The following is a 19,870-nucleotide window of genomic DNA, read 5'->3' on the forward strand; positions in this document are numbered from 1 at the left end:
AAATACACAATACACAGGCTTCAAAGCACACGTTATCTTCAACATCTTAATTCCAATTAGCAAGTCAAAATAAAGAAGACATGGGGAACATCTGGCTTCAAAAGCAAAGCTCTGGAAGAAATCAAGATTTTGGTTGTTTTGGGTCTCATTTAAGGCTGCTATTTTCCCAGACTGCTGAAACTGGATAAGATGGAAAGATTATTCTCTCTCTCAAAGAGAGGAAAATAGCAGACATACCACCATGTGATTGAGTATTACATCATTCATACTTACAACAATACTGAGCCAGTCTGGCAGTTAAACTTAAAAGACATTTTCTTTTGCCTTCGAGGAAGGACATGGACTTGCTGTAAAGACAGACTAACAGGGAAAAGGTTAGAAAAGGCTCAGCTCACAATTTTACTTGGCATGAGATTACAAAACGCTAAAAATCTCTCATTGAAAAGCATTTCCAGTTTGAGGTTTGTGTACAAACACTACGTCATGCAAACAAAATCCCAGTGAGAAACATCTAAAGAAAATAAGAGAGCTCTTCAGATGTACTTTCACCAGAATTTAAAAGGCTTATACTTCATTAGGATGTGAGAAATCCCTATCAAGACCACTTTCAAGATATGAGGCCAGGCCAGGTGTGAGAATGAATCCTGATTTTACAAAACAAATTTGATGGGTAATATTGTTTCTCTGATATACCTTCACTTTGTTCTTATGACATCAAAAACTGCAAGACAGAAAAAGCTGCATAAGACTTAAGAATATGATGAACATGGACACAATTTGTGAAGACCTCAAGCTAAAATATTTGCAGATAGCAAGCACAGAAGGGCTTATAGGTCTCAACGCACTGGCTTTTGTTCACCCTATTTTGCATTACTGATCTTAATTAATCTAATAATATGAATTTGTGTTCTAAGGCTGTGTTCTTACTGCATTAAAATTCAAATACACAATCTTCTACTTTAATGAAGGAGAGCATTTAATTTTCTAATTGACTTCTAAAGTATTAAAATGCATAAAATATTAGTGATGGCTACAACCAGGAATATTTTTAGTGATTGGATCAAAAACATCAAGCATAATTCATCATCTTTGCTATCAGGATTTATTTAAACAAAGCATCAGGTAACGCTTTTTGTCTTTTCTTTCTTCTTTTTTTTTCTTTTCTTAAGAGAGGGGTGGGGATGCAGGGAAGGAAGGGGAAGCGGCTCCTCCACATCCCAGAGCATATCCCACATATCCTCTGACAAAAGCAAGAATGTGCTACACAATGACCGGCTGTACCACACTGGTTTTTATTTAGCTGGTGTTAGCAACATATTAGCTCCCATCAGCCCAAAACACCACCCAGTCATAATGCTGGTTTTGCTGACATAAGCCCCAAAATTCAGATGCACAGATAAACCTCCATATTAAGCAGACAGCCAACCTAATTATTTCCTCTTTCAAACAAGCTTTAAGAAGATTGTTAAATATTTATTTTCACAAGCATGCAAGGATTGCTGAAGGTCAAAGACATGAGAGGTGTGATCCCTTCCTTATCATCCCTCCTTTGTACTTATTTCCCTGGAAGGAGGCCTCTGTGCCATCACATTTCCCTCCCCTCATCCATCACCCAGAACTCATCCTGACGTTGTTCCCATCGTTATTCCCCATGTCTCTGCCACCACGTTTCAAGCATCACCCTCTCTCAGTGCTGCCACTGAGGGCTGTCCCTCGTATTTTTAATCTGGTATTACTGATGCCTTTGTAGCTCTCCAGTTCCCCGCTTCTGCTTCTTGTTTCACCTTTGCCATGAGAATGTCTCATCACTTCAGACACCCCAAATTGCAACCTAATGACTAAGAGGATGGACCATGCAATTAATTTCATTAATTATTATTTTTATGCATGCAATAACAGACCACTATTGCATGCATTAGAAATCTGGCTCAGATGCTTCTGCTGGGTTACACAAGGCCCGACATGGTGATGGAGCACAGGGCTGCCAAACAATAAACACTTCTCCTACCCACCCATCGTATAATTCAAGCCCACAGCAAAAAAGGCTTCAGTGGACCCAATCCAGAAGCCTACAGAGTAAGGCCTGTCCCTTCATTTCAAAGGGTTAGGGTAATGCCTGGTTTTGTCCCAACACAGAAAGGTATGATGGGCAAGAGCAAAGGATCTCCAGAATTATAACAGTGTAGGTGTAGCAGTTCTATTGACTGCAAACCCCAGGGTTTTCAGCAGTCATAGAATATCCTGAGTTCGAAGGGACCCACAAGGATCACTGAAGTCCAACATCTGGCCCTGCACAGGACACCCCAAGAGTCACACCATGTGCCTGAGAGCACTGTCCAAACACTTCTTGAACTCTGGCAGGCTTGGTGCTGTGACCACTTCCCTGTTCCAGTGCCCAACCACCCTCTCGGTGAAGAACCTTTCCCTACCATTCAACCTAAACCTCCCCTGACACAAGTTCAGGGCATTCCCTTGGGTCCCGTCACTGGTCACCACAGAGAAGAGATCAGTGCCTGCCCCTCCTCTGCCCCTCAGGAGGAAGTTGTAACTGCAGTGAGGTCTCCCCTCAGTCTCCTCTTCCAGGCTGAACAGACCAAGTGCCCTCAGCCGCTCCTCATACGGCTTCCCCTCAACGTCCTTCACCATCCTCGTTGCCCTCCTTCGGACGCTCTCTAAGAGCTTTATATCTTTTTTATATTGTGGCACTCAAAACTGCACACAGGACTCGAGGTGAGGCCATACCAGTGCAGAGCAGAGCAGTCATACCCATCGATGTGCTTTGAGAAAGAATTGTCCGGAGACTTGAAACACACTGTTCTGCAAAGCAATGAAGTATTTCTGCAGACAGACTTCAGAAGAGGATTATTTTGACCTTTACTGTTCAAAATTTCCCTTTAATGAGGAAAAACAAAGCTATCAAAACCAGCCAAAATCTGTAATCTTGCTAGGCCATCTTGTGACCTTGTCCCCCTCTCTATCTCTGCAGATGCTTTGTTTAATGCTGCAGTATGGAAAAGCTGACAGTTTGAGCCACCTGCTGGGTACCAACATCCTGAAAGGAAAAAGTTGGTCACCCCTCTACACAAAAGCTGGGGAGAATTTCGTCAGTGAATTCAATGGGGCATGATCAGGTCTCCCCTTCCCAGCACCAGAGGTCAAGTTCTATTTTATCCTGAGTTAGTAACAAGTGAACAGAAAAGCAGATTTTCAGAGTGTGCAGTTCTTAAACAAAACATTAGCCTGAACACACACACATACACACAAAATTACAGTCCTCCTGCTTCTTTTGGATGATATATTTAGAAATCCTATTAGCTGGAGAGATCAACATTCTTATCTGAATTTCCAGGATGCTGTAACATGCGAAATTAGAGCAGCTCTCTTAAGTGGGTCAATTATCACTACTGCACTTACAGCAGCTTTTCCCCTCCCTCCCTGCAGCATCCATAATGGGCATTTAGCACAAGGATTTAAACAGTCAGATGTTGAGTTGACACACACCACAATGTAAAGTTCCCTTCCCCTTTTGTATTTTCAGAATCTTAAAGGAACAAAGAAAATCACCCAAGTACAGAATCTCCACATTAAAATTACAGTCTCCCAGTGGAAAGCTTCGATGACTTCCAGAGCAGGGCACCCTGCAGGATAATACCAGTCAGCAATCACACTCACTGTTTTCCTGCCACATCTGAGTCATGCACAATGAAGGTCTATGGCTTTCCCCCTCCCCCGCAAGGGACAAGAGGAGAACCTGACAGCCACTAACCATCTCCCCAGCCTTGTCCCCCAGGGTGCAGGGCCACACAACCAGTTTGAAATGCTTCAGGCTATTTTCTACTCCAGAGAGAATTCTCTTTAGAAGACACTGCAAACCACCAGACACAAGTGGAACCACTCAAGTACCCCAGCACCACTTCAGGCACTACAAAGACATCCAGAGCAGACTGAGATATGGCACGGGATCTGGGGAAACACAGGCTCTTCTGCAATACAGCTGGAGGCCAGGTGAGACACCTGGGAGTGACACAGCCCCGGGTCCTCCTGCCTCACCCATCCATGAGCACGGGGCAGCAGCCAGGAGCAGCCCTGGCAGCGAGGGGATGCAGCAGGGAAGAGAAAGGGACACGCAACGGAGCAAACAACGTCAACAAGCACATGGAAAGGAAAATTTACTTTCCCACCAACTGGCAACACAAAACACCTCATTCTCTCAGCACCACACTTGCTTTATACGTATCGCTTTATAGGGAAAAAATGTGTAAGGCATTACTGAGAGGGAAAGAGATGATTCTCCCTCACTCCATGGAAAGGGAGACTGGATATGCAGGCTTTAGGTCATGAGCCCTGCTGTTGAAATCCAGCAATCCCAGCCCTGGCTGGAGGAGGGGGTGGTGGGGAGAAATTAAGGTGTAGAAACTTAATTTCTATTGTTGTCCCTGGCTGCCCTCTTCCCTGCATCTCCAGTATTTTCTCCTGTGGTACCAAATAGGAATGATCACACAAGCCAAGCATTACCAAACACCTAACTCTTTGGAAATCGATGCAAATAACATGGGGCAACAACAGCCACACCCTATTTAAGGCAGCAATTTTTTATTAAGAGATTGAAACTCTTCCAGCTAAAATCTATCCACTCAAAAACACAGCAATTTTAAAACTTCATTTTGAAATTAAGTGGACAATGCTTTTCCAAGACTTCAAGTGTGGTCAAACACTGGAACAGGTTTCCTGAAGAGATGGTTGATGCCTCCAGCCTGTCAGTGTCTAAGAGGCATTTGGACACTGCCCTTAACAACATGCTGCAACTTTTGGTCATTCCTGAATTGGTCAAGCAGTTGGACTGGATGATTGTTGTAGGTCCCTTCCAACTGAATATATTCTGTTCAACTTTGTATGAAGTAAGATCTTGGCATCCTTTACCTCACACCAAAACAAAATTATTGAAACGAAGTAACTTGCCTTAGTAAACATTATACGTATTTTAACTACACAATTTAAAATCCATTTTTATTCTTTTATCTCCTTGTCACACTCAACATATTTTCAATGCAACAGTAGTTAATGACAAAAAAGTAAAAGGTCAGCCACTAAAGAGAAAGTCCTTAACCAAAGAGAAATAGAAGATGGTTTTATTAACCTCCCTAGCCACAGCTCTGAAATTTTCTTGATTAAAGCCTCATTTCAAAAGTTAACTTTTTAATCAGTAACACTAGGGCCTGCTGGCTCCAGGAAGTTTTAGTGGAGGTCAAAAGATTGCTGGAGATCTAATTTTTCATTTCTAATAAAAAAGGAAGTCTTGCCCTTTTCCTCGCAAAGACAGACCTTGAAGTGTTAGTAGAGAAACAAAGAATGTATCCACCAAAGGTTCTCATGGCAAGGCTATACAAAGCTGCCCAGGACACCATGGCAGCCAACAGAGCCTCCTAATGCTCGAGAGGGAATTAGCTGAACTTCTCCTGCAAAGACCAACACAGCAGAAAAGCTCAGTAGCTGCTGCCTAACCAAGGATTAAAGAGACCAGTTCCTTATTCCATCACAGATTTTCTGGGTAACTCTGAATGTGTCACTTAGCCTCAGTCCTGCACCTGGAAATGAAGATAAATACTCTCAACTTCCCTTACTGTGACATGAAAATAAACACATTAAACCAGGAGACTTTCAAATAGCTTGGCAATAAAGTACAAGTACTGCAGACAGATAGGAAATAACAAAGTGCTGCCCCATTCAGATGCCCTTTTTTTTTTTCCAAAACCTTCTTGCCTGTTGGGATCCAGCAATGCCTTCATGATCTTCCCTCAAACAAAAGGGAGGTTCACAGGGCAGAGGAAGCCGGGGAGGAAAAGGGCCTTTTGCTTTCCCACCCAGAGCAAGTTTATATCTGAAAGACTTCCAGGCACCAAACGTTCTCCTGACAGCCTTCTGCTCCCAACGCCCATATTCAAGGTTATTTTTCTTAGACGTTTAGAAGAAATGTTCTTTCGCAAGCAGCTCAGAAGAGGGGCCTCACTTGGCTGCCTTGGCCTGACCCTGGGAGGATTCCACCTCTCTCCTTCAACTCCTCACAAAGCCATTGAAGACCACCTGAGTCACTCAGCCTCAGACTAAGGAGGCTGCACAGCCCCAGGTGGAGGGAAGGGCTCAGCAAGCCCCTCCAGCACTGAGACTGATGAGCTTTACTGGGAGTGGTGGTGGGGAAACCTGCCCTGAATTTACCCCCAGAGGCAAACAGAGGGATATTTATACAGGATAGCTGGTGAGGGAACTTTGCAGGGACTCTACTCATGTGGAAAAGGTTTTATTTACTGTGCTCTAAGAAGACAGGATTTGGTTTACAACTAAGGGTGCATTTTTCAGAGAGCTTCAAAGAAAAATAATAAATAAATAAAAAAGGTGCACATGTGTGGGATAAAAGACATTTACCATGTAAAATGCTGCTATAAAAGACCCCAGGTGGTAATGCTGGAAAATATTACACAGAATAGTGGACAGTTGTACAGTTTTTTTAACGGTTGTGTATAGTAAAAGGATTACAAACAGAATGAAATGTTCCTTGATTAAAACAAACTGATATCCCACCTGGAAAATCCTGGCCAGGCTCTCATTGTTCCTGAGTGACCCTGGGGCAGCCACAGGTTACAGCTGAGCCCATAAGTCACTCAAACACCCTGCCTGGCTCTTCCCAAGTTCTCTCTCTCGGGAACAGCGGGACCAGCTAAAGAGCCCTTTGTTTCCATTCAAACATATGTAGGTGTGGAAAAGCTGTTCAAAACATTAAAGAGAAACAACTGAGGACTGTTACTATTCCAAGAAACAAATTAAAATCCAGAGTCTGAAATACCAGGAGCGCTGGCAGTGCCAGATGAAGTCAGACATCACTGGAAATGCTCAGCACTGCTCAGTCCCTGCGAAGGGGACAACAGGTTCAACAGGTTCCATCAAACCTGAGGATTTTAAAAATCACTATCTCCCTCAGATGTATTTTTTTCATTATATCTTTACTTCTGACACTGATAATATAGACACTTTCTAGAAAGAGAATAATAAATCAAAGTTTTTATAGGTAACTCATCAAAATGATGGAACACCTCCCCAGTTCACCTAATGGTTTGTAAGCCGTTCTCCCTCGAAACCATTAACACTGACAAGTAATATAAGAAGGCAAATGAAAAGCTATGCCAAAGTTGCTGCATTGTGGGGTTTTGTGTCACATAAACTAATAAAAACCATAAACTGATATAAATCAATTCACATCTCAAATAATGGATATAAAACTTTCTAACGGTCTGTAAATAAAAGACGCACTTCGGATAAACCAACTTTTATGGTCTCTTCAAGTTCCAGAACCACTTTTTCAGATCAAAAAAATTTGCGTTACCAGAATATTTTGCATTTTTGCATTAATTAAATAACGCACAAGAACCAAGGAGAACATAATGTTTTCCTATTTCAGGCTGAGGTTTATTCAGGCATAATTCATACTGCACCAGTAGACTTGGCTACAATATTCCTCACATTTTCACAGAGGCCGGCTGGCGACATGCACATTATGAAAAAAAGAAGAATAAGCAGATAATCACTCCCTCCAACTGAACTTGCAGACACAATTAAATTCTGTTTTCCCTCTGGAAATGCTTCCCACTCCTTCGGTTCTGCCACAAGAATACAACATCTCCTGCCACTCTGGTCCCTGACTACATCCCACTGCACCTCCCCAGGCCACATATATTCTTTGCTCCCTCTACCATACTGGTTTTTAAGAAACATGATGTTTTCTATTTCAGAGACTAATTTGTTCCCAGGTTACAACTCTTGCCTCTCTGACTCCCGAGCCACTCTGTCAATTTATCTGGGCCACCCAAAGCCTGTGAGCTGTCTCTGAGCTCTGAGGATGCTGCTGCCCTTTGCCATTTCTTCCATGTCACTTCTTTCCTCTAAAATACATTTTCCAATCTTCAGCCTTTAACCTCCTTTTCTAAATTTCTCACAAATTTCTTTGTTAGAGTTCTAGAACAAACACAATGACAACGAATACTTTAAACTCAGGATATCTACTGAGCAGTGCATATAAATCTTCAACTGTTACAAATACTGCACATCCTTGGTACAGCGTTATACAGTGCATTGCTCCTCTTTTCAAGCTCTCTTTGGAAGCTCCTCCACAAGACCAAAACCAATGGCAAGTTTATCACCCTGAACAAGCATCTTCATTCTTGTTAAAGCACTTTGTCACGTGCCTGTCCTCTACACCTGCTCTGAGTCCCTCTGCCCCAAAGGCCCTGGGGTCACCCCTGCCTCCTGTAGCATGTCTTTATTGACAGAATTAAGCTGGGACCAAATATAATACGCTGATAACGATCATCATAGTTAATCTACAGAGCTTTGAATGTATTCTAATCTCAAAGGTCAGCAACGTGCATCTGTAGCCCTCAGGTTTTCAAGTTTCTCATGAAAGGATAAGATACCAGAAAAAGGAACTTATATTTCAATGTTCAAGAGTCTGTAACTTATTTGGGGTTTGTTTTTCAAACTATACTGGACTTTAAATACTGATAGAAAACAAAACAAAAAACCCCAAACCCACAGCTGAACACAGGCAGAGGCTGACTCAACTCCCTCTCTCAAAGTGACATGGTTAAATTCTTAATATCAGCTACAAAATTAAGTTTATCTAATGGATTTTTTAAAAAGTAAACACTAAAAAAATTGAGCCGTATGGTCATGCACTTCAACTTCTTGATTCCCAGGCAGCACAGCACATGCAAGTGAGGGTAGAGTACTTTTTGATACTCATATAGAAAGACAGAGCTTGTCTTTGCAGTCTTACTCGTACTTTACTCCTAGTATTTAATGTGAAGTATCACACAGGATATTACCTCCATTTAACAAAGAAACCTGGGAAATTAATTTAGGTATTTATGAAGTGTCAACCAGACAGTACATCTTGCACATAACTTAGATACATGCTGAAATGCTTAAAAGAAGGATAAAACCCAATCAAATAGTTTTTGTTTGCTAGGAATGTCAGCCACACTTGCTGCACAGATGGCTGTGCATTACAGGGTACCTATCTGCCTCTTACAGCCTGCGCTGCTTCAAATGCTGTTTTATCACTATCAGTGGGAAGAAATGGATTTGCATATTATGGCTGGGCTATCATTCAGTAATATCAAATGACAACTATAAAGAAATTACTTTAAAAATGTGACATGGGCATAAAAAAAAAAAAAAATCAGAACATGAAAGGGACCTTAAAGACCATCCCATTCCAACCCCCCTGCCACGGGCAGGGACACCTTCCACTAGACCAGGCTGCTCAAAGCCCCATCCAGCCCAGCCTTGAACACTTCCAGGGATGGGGCATCCACAGCTTCTCTGGGCAACCTGTGCCAGTCCCTCACCACCCTCACAGTAAAGAATTTCTTCCTAATACCTAATCTAAACCTATCCTCTTTCAGGTAGTTATCTGAAAAATGTATTACCAAAATATTTGCAATACTTTAAAATCGACACTGTCTTTATGGTAATGACGGAGTGGTACTGTTCAAAACTCACACAGAGACTTTATATCAGGAAAGACCAGGGTAACAGGCAAACCTTCCTTTTAATTCCATTATTCCAGCAAAACCGCATTTTTTAAACACCCAAATGCAATGACCACAACACTATCAGAAAGCATTAATTATAGAATACTGAACACAGTTTTTGAAACAACCAAAAAATCATCTCAGTCTTAAAAGGAAAGCTAAGCTGTCCAACTGCAAAAATGTAGAATGAGAGCAGCAATCTAGAAAAAGCATCGAATCAAAGAGAATACTGATGATATGCACATAGTGCTTTAAAGTAGAAAATAACTAAAATAACACAGAATCATGGAATATTTTTCATAGAATATTTATCACAGAATGATAAAATGATAGAATGGTTTGGGTTCAGAGGGACCTTAAAGATCATCTCATTCCAAACCCTCTGCCGTGGGCAGGGACACTTTCCACTAGACCTGGTCACCCAGAGCCACATCCAACAGAAGTAATTATTTGCTACTAAACCCTGAATTCCAGGAACTGAAACACAACATAAAAGAAATAAAAATATATAAAATAAATTAATTTGGATGGTCAACAGTATTTAAAGCTTATATGGATTTTAATGAAGTTCTCCAGGACAAAAATAGGGATGGCAGAGCAAGGAGTGTGCAAATCTGCCCTGTGTGCAGTTCCACTTTCAGCCACTGATTTCCTGTATGATCCTTGAGCAAATTTCAGAATTTATCAGACATCTTTAAAACAGAAGTGATACCTCTAAATCCTTCCTTTAAGTATTAAAAGAAGGAAATCCAAATATGTTGATGGAAAACCCACTGAAACTCTATTCTGTTCTTTGATGTTGGCACTGCAGGATGTTTGGGGTTAACTGTCATTTGGTTTTAAATGAAAAACAAAATAAACAAAAAAATAGTCCACAAATAATAATTCCAAGCAAAGCACAGGGAAAGTGCAATTTTATACTTGAAGAAAATGTTGAAAAAGAAGAAATTTAGAGTTACTGAAGGGAGGCAGAGTGACATTTATAGCATTAAATACTAAGTATTGTACATTTAGGAAGGGAACAAACGTACTTGAACCACAGGAAACACTCCCATTCACTTCATTGTACAAAAACAGCAGTGATCAAGTTAGCTCTTAAACACTTACCTCTTCACATTTTGAAACAAGGTCCAACTGGGATAGCTGACTTGCTAAAATTATGTCCTTTATTTATTTGTGTTTTATAAATGTGAAAGGATACGAGGAGTTCCTTCTGTCCTACACACCAGGTAGAGACACGCAGCAATTACGTGGGTCATCTTCCTCCCCCGGGTTAGGTGTTTGCTCACAGCCATCTTGAAAAAATTAAAGGCGGTATCCAGACAGTGCTGATTGAGTTGAAGCTGGTTTCCCAGGTGGTGAATCTGACGCTTCCCTAGAAAAATTAACAAGGAAAAGAAAAGCTTAACAACTGCGCAGTTAATGTGCTTTTGGGTTGGAGTCTCTTGGTGGTTCGTTTTGGTTTTTTTTTTAAAGACAAAACACTTAGGAGGAGGATTTCGGATTCCATCTCTTTGTGAAATACAGTGAGCTCTCAAGTTTCAGGAACTATTCAGCCTCAGCTTCTCAAGACAAAAACAAAAAAAAAAGCCTTGTTTTGCACTGCTAGACTTGAAACACATGCAGTCAATGAGCCCCGGAAAACTAAGCCACAAACATCAGCCCCAGAGAGGATCCAAACCATAGCCAAGACTTGTCAGACAAAAGACTATGACCCCCTCCCTTAACATCATTTGACAATTAGCACTTGTTTGGCTGTAGCAATGAACTTCCAAAAGCCAGAGGTCCCAGCCTGTTTGACACTGACGTGCAAATAGAGAAGACGCTTTGCTGCAGCTCTCCAAGAAGTGATGGAGTTTGCTCTTCCTCTGACCACAACCCAAGCCCACAAGGAAAGGAGCTCTGTTTCCACAAGGAAAGGTTGCCCATGACCCCCATTGATGGGGGGCACTTCCTCCCTCTGAACACTTTCACACCCCAGCCTTCATTTAAGGCTTGGCTGCCAGACTACTTCGATTAGCTTGTGGCTTCGGGAGAACAAATGTGCCTTCACCCTTAAATAAAACAATAAAAAGAAAAAAGTGTGTTTTGGATGATTCATGGCAGGAAGTGGTCCAGCTGCTGGGACAGATGCGGGAAGCAAGGTCCAGCTCCAGCTTCGGGAAGAGTGTGCCGAAAAGACAGTTAAGAAAAAGATGGGGGAAGTCATGAGGAAAACAGAGCACTCAAGTTCCTCAGCATACGGGGTCAGACAGCACATCAAGAAAAATCCTTTAATTCAATGTGCCGGGCAGATGTTTCTGCACGTGTATTCACAGGAAACACTCATCTGTTCCCTTCAGAGATGTCATGAGCAGCTCTGCGGAAGGGGGCACGATGCCTGCTGTGCCCTCAGCCACCACCGCTCACAGAAAGCGATGGCAACCACAGGATGCTTACCAGAACACCACCAGCCCCAGCACAGACCACACATCTTAATTTCATGCAAATCCCTACATCTTCATCGCTAATAACACGGTAAAAATGCTTCACCTCCAAACAACCTCTTGCCAAAGATGCGGCTTCAACGCGGCTTTAACAAGGAGTGACTCCAGCCAGGCAGCCGGGGTCAGCAGGATTCCGGCCAAACAGGAGCTGCCACAAAGGAACAGCTTCTCCTTCCTGCACACGTGGAAATCAGCACACTCACCACTGAGATCTCTTTTAAGGCACGTTGGTCAACCAGGTGGAACATGTTTGTATGAAGAAGTAAGAGCAGAGGAAGGATACACCACTCTCCAAGGGAGGTGTGGGCACAGTAAGCTACTCAAGAGTAATCCAAAGCCCATTAGGTGAATAGTTTTTCCATTGCCATCAGCAGGCTCTGGACTGGCACTCACCAGCCTCAAATATAAATACTACACCTTCTTAAAACTAAGATACTAACCAGCACCTGCCCTCCCCTGAATTTTATTTCATTTCTCAACCTGTATGCTGTTTCTTCTGTCCCTAAGAAAGAATCAGTTTGTACTCATTTGGGTGAAAAAATTGCACTTGAGTACTAAATAAAAACTCATTTTGCAGTGGCAGCAAAGCAGCTTCCCTGATCAACCACTTCCCAAAGAAGTCCACCCCAGAGGCCGGCATGCATCAGGGAGGCTATGGAAAATCACCTCTTCCCATCACCTAAGCTATTTTACCTGGTTTTAGCCTATCATCCTCTTATCATATTTTATCTGGTTGTATTTTGCTATGCATGGCTGCTGAGATGGAGACGCCAAGAACAGCCATCTGTAGATTTCAGGCACTACATGCAGATGTACAACCATTCAAAAAAATAAACAGACATGCCTATGTGTCTCTCTCTCTCAGCCATAGTGAGATCCAGATTGGAATCTCTGGAGCAGCCAGTACACAGCATTCCCTTTGAGTAAGATGGTCTAATTCAGTGTCCCAAAAATCACAAAGGCAGATGATAACAAGAAACAATTTCAGCAGTTTCAAGTGTTGTCCAAATTTTGCATTTAAGTAAAGCTTTTGAAAAAACATAAGTAGAAGAGTGGCTCCTACGCCAAGGAAGAGCCACGTGCACTCCTGAATGCTTCTTGGGCTAAAGATGGAACTGGGATGCAAGGCCCACTTGGCTCCACAAGGACCAGGTTGGCACAGGCCACCAAACAAGAAGAGACATGAGGAAGCTTCCCAGGCCACCAGCACAGCAGCAGCTGATGTAGCTCTTGGTGCACACGAGAGAACAGCCCAATGAGCTGGAGATGCAGAGTAAGAACAGGACAAGCATCCATGAGCTTTCTTCCCCAGCATTCCCCTGGCCCATCCGCATTACCAGGTAATCCCTCTCCCAGAACACTGCTCTCATTCAGGGCTCCACCTCAAAGGGCACTTCAGAAACAAAGAGCATACCATAAGAGGAAAAAAGGGAAGATACTTGAAATTCATATCTTTCATAAGCTATTTTCACCACTGAGTTGGTCCCATCCCCAAGCTACCATTAATATTCTGAGTATTTAGCCTTTTCTTAATTTCAGATGTTGAAATATAATTAATAATTAATTCATCATAATTCATCCTAAGTAAACAGTATGCTTGTTTGAGTAATCTATGCATTTTTAGCTGGGCTCGTCATCCACCATCAATATTTTAAAATAGAATTACCTTAGGGGTGACCAGTCATTGTCTACTGACAAAAGAGATCTAAGAGCACAGAAGGGTACTTGTCCACTTAGGAAATGCTACTTCTTACAAGGTTTTACTCAACCCTCAGCAGACCAGTGAAGGCTTTAATTCTCTGTGCTAGGACTCCCTCAAGCTGCTTTGTGGTATTATGTCAGTGATACAGTCCGTGGAAAAAGAAGACAACTGTTACACTGCTGCTTATTCCCAAAATGAACAACTTCACGCAGGACAAGAAGCATCCTAAAAATTACGTGCATCTTGACGACTAACTTGGTTCTGTCCTCATCTGTGAGCAGAGAGAAAGAAATGTACTGCTTACAGCATCATCTAAAATAAACATTTACATTCTGTAACCAGTCTCCTATTTACTAAAGAAAGATCAAAAGCTTTGTTGTTTCCCCATCACCACCTCCACCCCCTGAATTTAACATGACACCGAAATTCTATGTTTCTGGCATCTTATGTAACACTGACAAAAAAAATAGCTGGAAAAGTTAGCATTAGCAATTGTGCCTCCAGATTTCTCCACAGAGAACACGAGATACCTTGCACTCCTACTGGTTCCCTCCCAGATTCAGGAAGCTACTTCACAGAGTCCAAGAAAAGGCAGGTATCAGCTAGATGGCTGTCACCCCAGTACTGCAGAATGGCACCAAACCACTATAGATTGCCCTCATCCCAGTCAGGTGACACCCAAAAGTATGTAATTCTGTGACTTCCCACCTTTTCTGCCAATCTCACCAATTTGACATTTCCAGGTCTGAAAAAGTCATCTCCATAGTATTTTCTTTAACTATAAGTACAGTGATTTAATCAGTTGGTATCTGAAGGGCAGCTGTTCATACACAGAGGAACTGGGCTTACGAAAACAACTGATCAAAACAAATCTATCCAGTGCTCCAGTTACTGTTGACAAACATGAACAGAGACCAAATATTCATTCATACTGCCAGTCCTGAACATGAGAAGTCCTCCTAACTTCCAAAAACCTTGCTAAGCATTGGGATGCTGCTCCCCCAGCACTGGGGTCAGTGCAGGGAGGAGCTGCCGAGCAGCTGCAAGCTCCAGGGCTGGGAAGATGAGCAATTCCCTCCAGCAGACCTACAGCACTGCATTATGTCGATCAGCCCTTAACGTCCTCCCACTCCCACTGCTCCTCGCTAGCTGGGTGGCATTTCATAACCTTCCACTTGCTGTTTATCTCCCGACTGCCTCCAGCCTTTGCTCTGATGACCAGCGTGGCTCCACCCAGCCCCCACGGCCAGCTGATGCCCTCACTGCCAGTCTGACCATATGGTGCCAGTGAGCAGGGAGCCGGTCCAGCTCACTGCAAGGGTGCAACAAGCCTTATGATCCCATGATCTCAGCCAAAACAGCGGGAATATCCAACATTACGATGCAATTTATTAGCAATCTGGTCCACTCGCTTTTCACCAGATTCCATCGCAGTGTTACAAACTGCAATGAACTTCTACTGCACAGAGAAGAACACACCTTTAAACCCTGCCATGCTTTGGGTTACAGAACACTCAGGAGCACAGCTTCCTGACTTCCTTATCCATTTCATCCAGTAGAACAGCTTTTAAAAAAGTTTGGATGTGACGCTGCTGTAAAACCTTGCAGCTACTCTCTCAGTACTAAAATGGAATATCATCGTGTGGAACAGCCAGAACTAGGTATTGCATTTTTTTCCAAGCTGCTATGCAAAAGTACAACAAATAAGACAAAATATACAGGGATAAAACAAATCTCTTATTAGGTGAATCTTTTATTAGTAACTTGCAACATGAGTTGCCTCTTTTTGGGCCTTAAAGGTTTTTGACAGGTCATGGGATTCTTTTTTTAAACCACAGGAAATAGCACCTTTAAGGTCAAAGCTTACACTTCACGGTGCCTTGCGATTTAGTGATGGCATTAAAGTGGTGTCTAAGTGTCTTTGGGAAAAGGACAAGGAACAGTGTCTGTTTAAAAAGGCAGGACAAGCTCAGCAGCGAGGTTTCAAAAGTTCTCCCCCTTCCTTCACCAGTAAAACAGTAATAAATTATTCTCTAAAGAGCATAAGAATAAAAGTCTAGAAACTATAGAAATTTTGTGACGTACAGGACACACACCACGCAATTCCCATTTATTTCTCAAAGGCTCATCAAGGTGGAGGGGGAGGCAGGGGGAGAAGTGAGAGAGAAAGAAAGAGAGAGAGAAGCTTGTATTTCTGTAAGCAACACACAAATTCAAGTTCCCAGGCTACCAAGTAGTAAAGTTTATCACGCTCCTGAATCTGCATCAAAAAACAAAAGACCCTTTTCAGCTTTTAGTTCCAAGCCTACTAAAAAAAAAAAAAGTGTTTCTACCCATCTATTCCCAGCCTGCTGAAAGAAACACCATCATCTTCTCATCTGATGCCAACCTCACTGCTTTGAACTGGCACAGCAGACCTGAAGTGACAAGTTCAGATAGGACCACTGAACGCTACTATCCTTTTATTTCAGATAATTTCCATTCTTTTGACAGAGGAAACAGTGGTTATTACAAAACAAAATGTGTAGGCCAGAAATCACTGTCACGAAAACAGATCTGCAGAATATCTTGGTAACATTAAATGCTTACACAAGAGGCAGTTGATAGCAAAACTGCAGCTAAAGTTATAATAGAAGCAAAACAGAAAAAGAGGGAAAATCAGACCCATTCTTTATGAGCAATTTTCTTTCTTTTATGATGTCGTTACTACAGAAACATCTTGTTCTTTTCCCCTATGGAAGAGGAATCATACTTTTTTATTGGATCCCTTAAAAGTCAGTAATGTTAAGCAGCTACAGCTCTATGCTACTCTTATCTGGCTTCTGCCTGCTCATCTGCAGCCCTTCCCTCAGTCTGACAGAGACTGTGACGCTGCTATTTCATAGCAGCATTGTCGGTACAGAGCATTAGTTTCTAGGGGAATAACAGGCAGTATGCAGCCAGAACTTGAGTGAATTGCTATTATGATACTAAACTGCATCATCAAAACCCAGGCATATGGATTTTCCCCCCTTTCTGCGATTTGCTCGAGGGGCCCTGGAAACGAGCGCTACCTGAAACGGGGAACAGAGTCATGTTAACAGCACTAATCCTTTTTTTGCAAAAATGATTGTTATGGTAACAAACACTAGATTCTATTAAAGGAAACATTTTGGATGGTTTTCACTTGGGTATTTATTTCCAGCATTTGAATTACTTTACCAACTGAATTTTATGTGCAGATTTTATTCTGCATTTGGGTTTTCAGTCCTTTACTTTCTTTGAAAAAGCTACCCAAAAGAGCTCCTGAAAAAGGGAAAAAAGAGCAGTTTTTATATGTGAGCATCCCTGTATTCTTTGTCACATCTTTCAATTTCAGCAAGTCCCAGCTCAAAGCCTGAATGAATTTCCTGCTCTTTGCTCCATGCCAGGCTTCTATGTTATTTGTATTACAAATCAGTAAAACAAACAAACAAAGGCACAACAGGGAAAGTCCAGGAGCATCAGTGGAGCTACTCTTACTGAAGGCTGGTCCCAGCAGCCTAATCAAGGGCAGAGTCCCATGATCAAAGACAAGAAAACATTTAAAGCCCAAGCGATGTGGGGAGGCAGGAAGGGAAGCAAGGCGATGGCTGCAGGGATCACACTGAGCATTTCCAGCCACACACACAATACTGGGAGCAAGGAGCAGCTTTACCCCTGTGAGCCTGTAAGGAAAAAGGCCAACGAACAGTAAAAGTAGCAGCACAGCAGGACATTGCAGCAGTGCTGAGCCAGCACAATAACTACTTTAATTTTATCAAGGATAGCTAAGAGTTATTCCCAGTAACACCTAATTGCCCATGAGGAAAGTGATGAACATGCTGGCCTCATGCCCAGGCTCTGCCTAACTTCAGCCTGGCTCCAAATCCCTATCTTGCCACCATCTAGTTGTGGGTGCACCCCACGACCCCAGACTGAGACTCTTCCACACAAGAACACCCCTGTTCCTCCATGGGATGTCCCAGTCCCGAGGCAGAGCAACCTGGAGCCCGTGAACACTTGGCCCCTCTCCGACTGATGCATCCTGGTGCCTGTGTCACCTGGCAGACCTGGCTCCAGGGACTGCCCAAGGGTACACTCTGTTCCTGCTATCTCAGCAGAATAAAACTGTTCCAGGCCCTTTTCCTGTGATATTCCACCAGCTGCGCCAGCACAACTTTTGTTTGTGGCAATGGACAGCAAACCAAACCAGTAAACTGATCCGTGTTAAAAATAACCTTGTGAAATAAAGAACTTAATCCAGACCTATTTACTGAAGGATTGATGCCTCCACTTTATCTCTGCAGGGCCAGACCCAGACTATCTCAGTGCAGAGACCTGTATTCAATTTCTCTGTCTGTTGACAACAATCCAACCCATCCATTTTGCCTCCCATGAGAGCGCCCCATCTACCAGGTGCAGCTCCCTGTCTCTCCTGGTAAAGCCCCTTCATTGCATGTCAAAGGCTCATCCACCCATTCAGCTACAGAGAGCGACCATGCATCTTTAAGATTAATGGCTTAAAAATTCAGATGGTGGTCACTGCTCCAACCACTTCTTAAATATTTGATACTAAGCTACTTTTCTTTCACCTAGAAAATCTGCTGTTAACATCTCTTCTCAGCACTTACCCGTACTTCTTTAAGTACTCGTTCCCTCAAAATTGGCCCTGGTATTAATTAATGCCAAAGCAGGCCTGCAAAGTGCCCACGTAACTTCCCCCATCCCCCTCCTCAAGCTTGTTTTCCTTTCTCCGATTCTATGACACCACTCCCACATGGACAGCCTCTTATCATATACAGCAACTGGCCATTTGAATTAATTTGTCTTACCCAGTCTGAAAAATTTGGCATCGTAAGCGGTTCCTCTGACTTTCTGTGTTCAGTTCCTGGAATTCTGCTTCCCTCACAGGTGGCATTTCCCATTATCCAGCTGACTGCTACTCCCACTTCAGCAACAGACTAGATGCCATACAGTTTATTCAGGGGCTGCACCTAACCTTTCTTTCCCTCCCCATCATCCTTAAGACAGCAGCTTGCTTGTTTCTTAGCCCTGCTCAATTATTCTTTTTAGCACAGCTAAAGAACTGCTTGCTCATAAAGTCCTTACTGAACTTCACTTCTGATGTCATGCTGGAAAACCACAGTCAATGCTGACATTAAAAAAAAAAACAAAAGCAAGAAAACCCCACAAATCTGTTGATTCACCAGCATCTGAAGGAATTGGATCACGACTGTTTTAAGTCAAGCTAAAGCCCAGGCTGTTCCTGCAGACAGCGTTCCCACCTCCAACTCGACATTTACATGGCCACATGCGGATACAGATGAGGGAATTTGCTCTGCTGAAAATCAATCCAAACAACAAAAAAAGTTAAGTTAAATTTCCATTTGGACCAGTTCCCTCCTATAACTCAACACGCAGCCTCTCAAGCCCTACCGGCAGCAGAATGTGGCTGGGGTGAGGAGAAATGCTGTCAGCAGCCAAGCACACGTGGATTGACTTAAAGCAAATGGGAGACTGCAGCCTAAATGGGTCAAAGAGAAAAGTACACTCTATCCCTACACTTCCCCCCCTTCCCCGCTACTGCTCCCAGCCCTCGCTGCTCCTCCCATACCAACGAGCTCACACTGAAGTCTGACTTACTGCCGTTCAAACAAATGCTAACATGCTCCTCAGTTATGTGTATATTAGAACGGTTCAGGTCGCTTCAGATTAATTTTGGGAGAAAGCAAATACAGACTTCTTTGTATCCACAAGTTTAGTCAACTGAGTTTTTTTACTCGCAGAAGATTTGCAGCTGTTTCAAAGTCGAAACAGCTGGAAAGCTGCACTACTGGCAAGAAGTGTGAGAATATGTATGATTAATGTGGCAAAATCCTTACCTGTCTGACATTAAGGGAATTGGAAAGAAAAATTTAAGATACCAAGAACTTTCAGGTAGTGGTTGGTAGCTTTTGGACATGCAAGATTTCCTTCTGAAAGCACCACTAGTTAGGCCTTGCTTTAATCTTCCTCTGTATTATTTGGACAGCGATTTTATTTTTTTTTAAATTACATTTTAAATGACAGTTATTCTTAGAGATTTTTCTGTATCTATA

General features: G+C 42.6%; 1 protein-coding gene across 2 annotated transcripts in view; it reads right to left on the minus strand.

Annotated features, from left to right (window-relative positions):
* The window catches only part of BRF1 (BRF1 RNA polymerase III transcription initiation factor subunit), a 174,750-nt gene that overhangs the window by 118,255 nt on the left and 36,625 nt on the right, over positions 1–19,870 (minus strand). For both annotated transcript variants that reach the window (XM_032689975.1, XM_032689976.1), the window contains exon 3: positions 10,786–10,959. In XM_032689975.1, the coding sequence (XP_032545866.1) occupies positions 10,786–10,879 (94 nt within the window). In that variant the 5' untranslated portion in view covers positions 10,880–10,959. The remainder of the gene's footprint in view (positions 1–10,785; positions 10,960–19,870) is intronic.

This window comes from Chiroxiphia lanceolata, chromosome 6, assembly GCF_009829145.1.
Source record: "Chiroxiphia lanceolata isolate bChiLan1 chromosome 6, bChiLan1.pri, whole genome shotgun sequence".
Classification (NCBI taxonomy): Eukaryota; Metazoa; Chordata; class Aves; order Passeriformes; family Pipridae; genus Chiroxiphia; species Chiroxiphia lanceolata.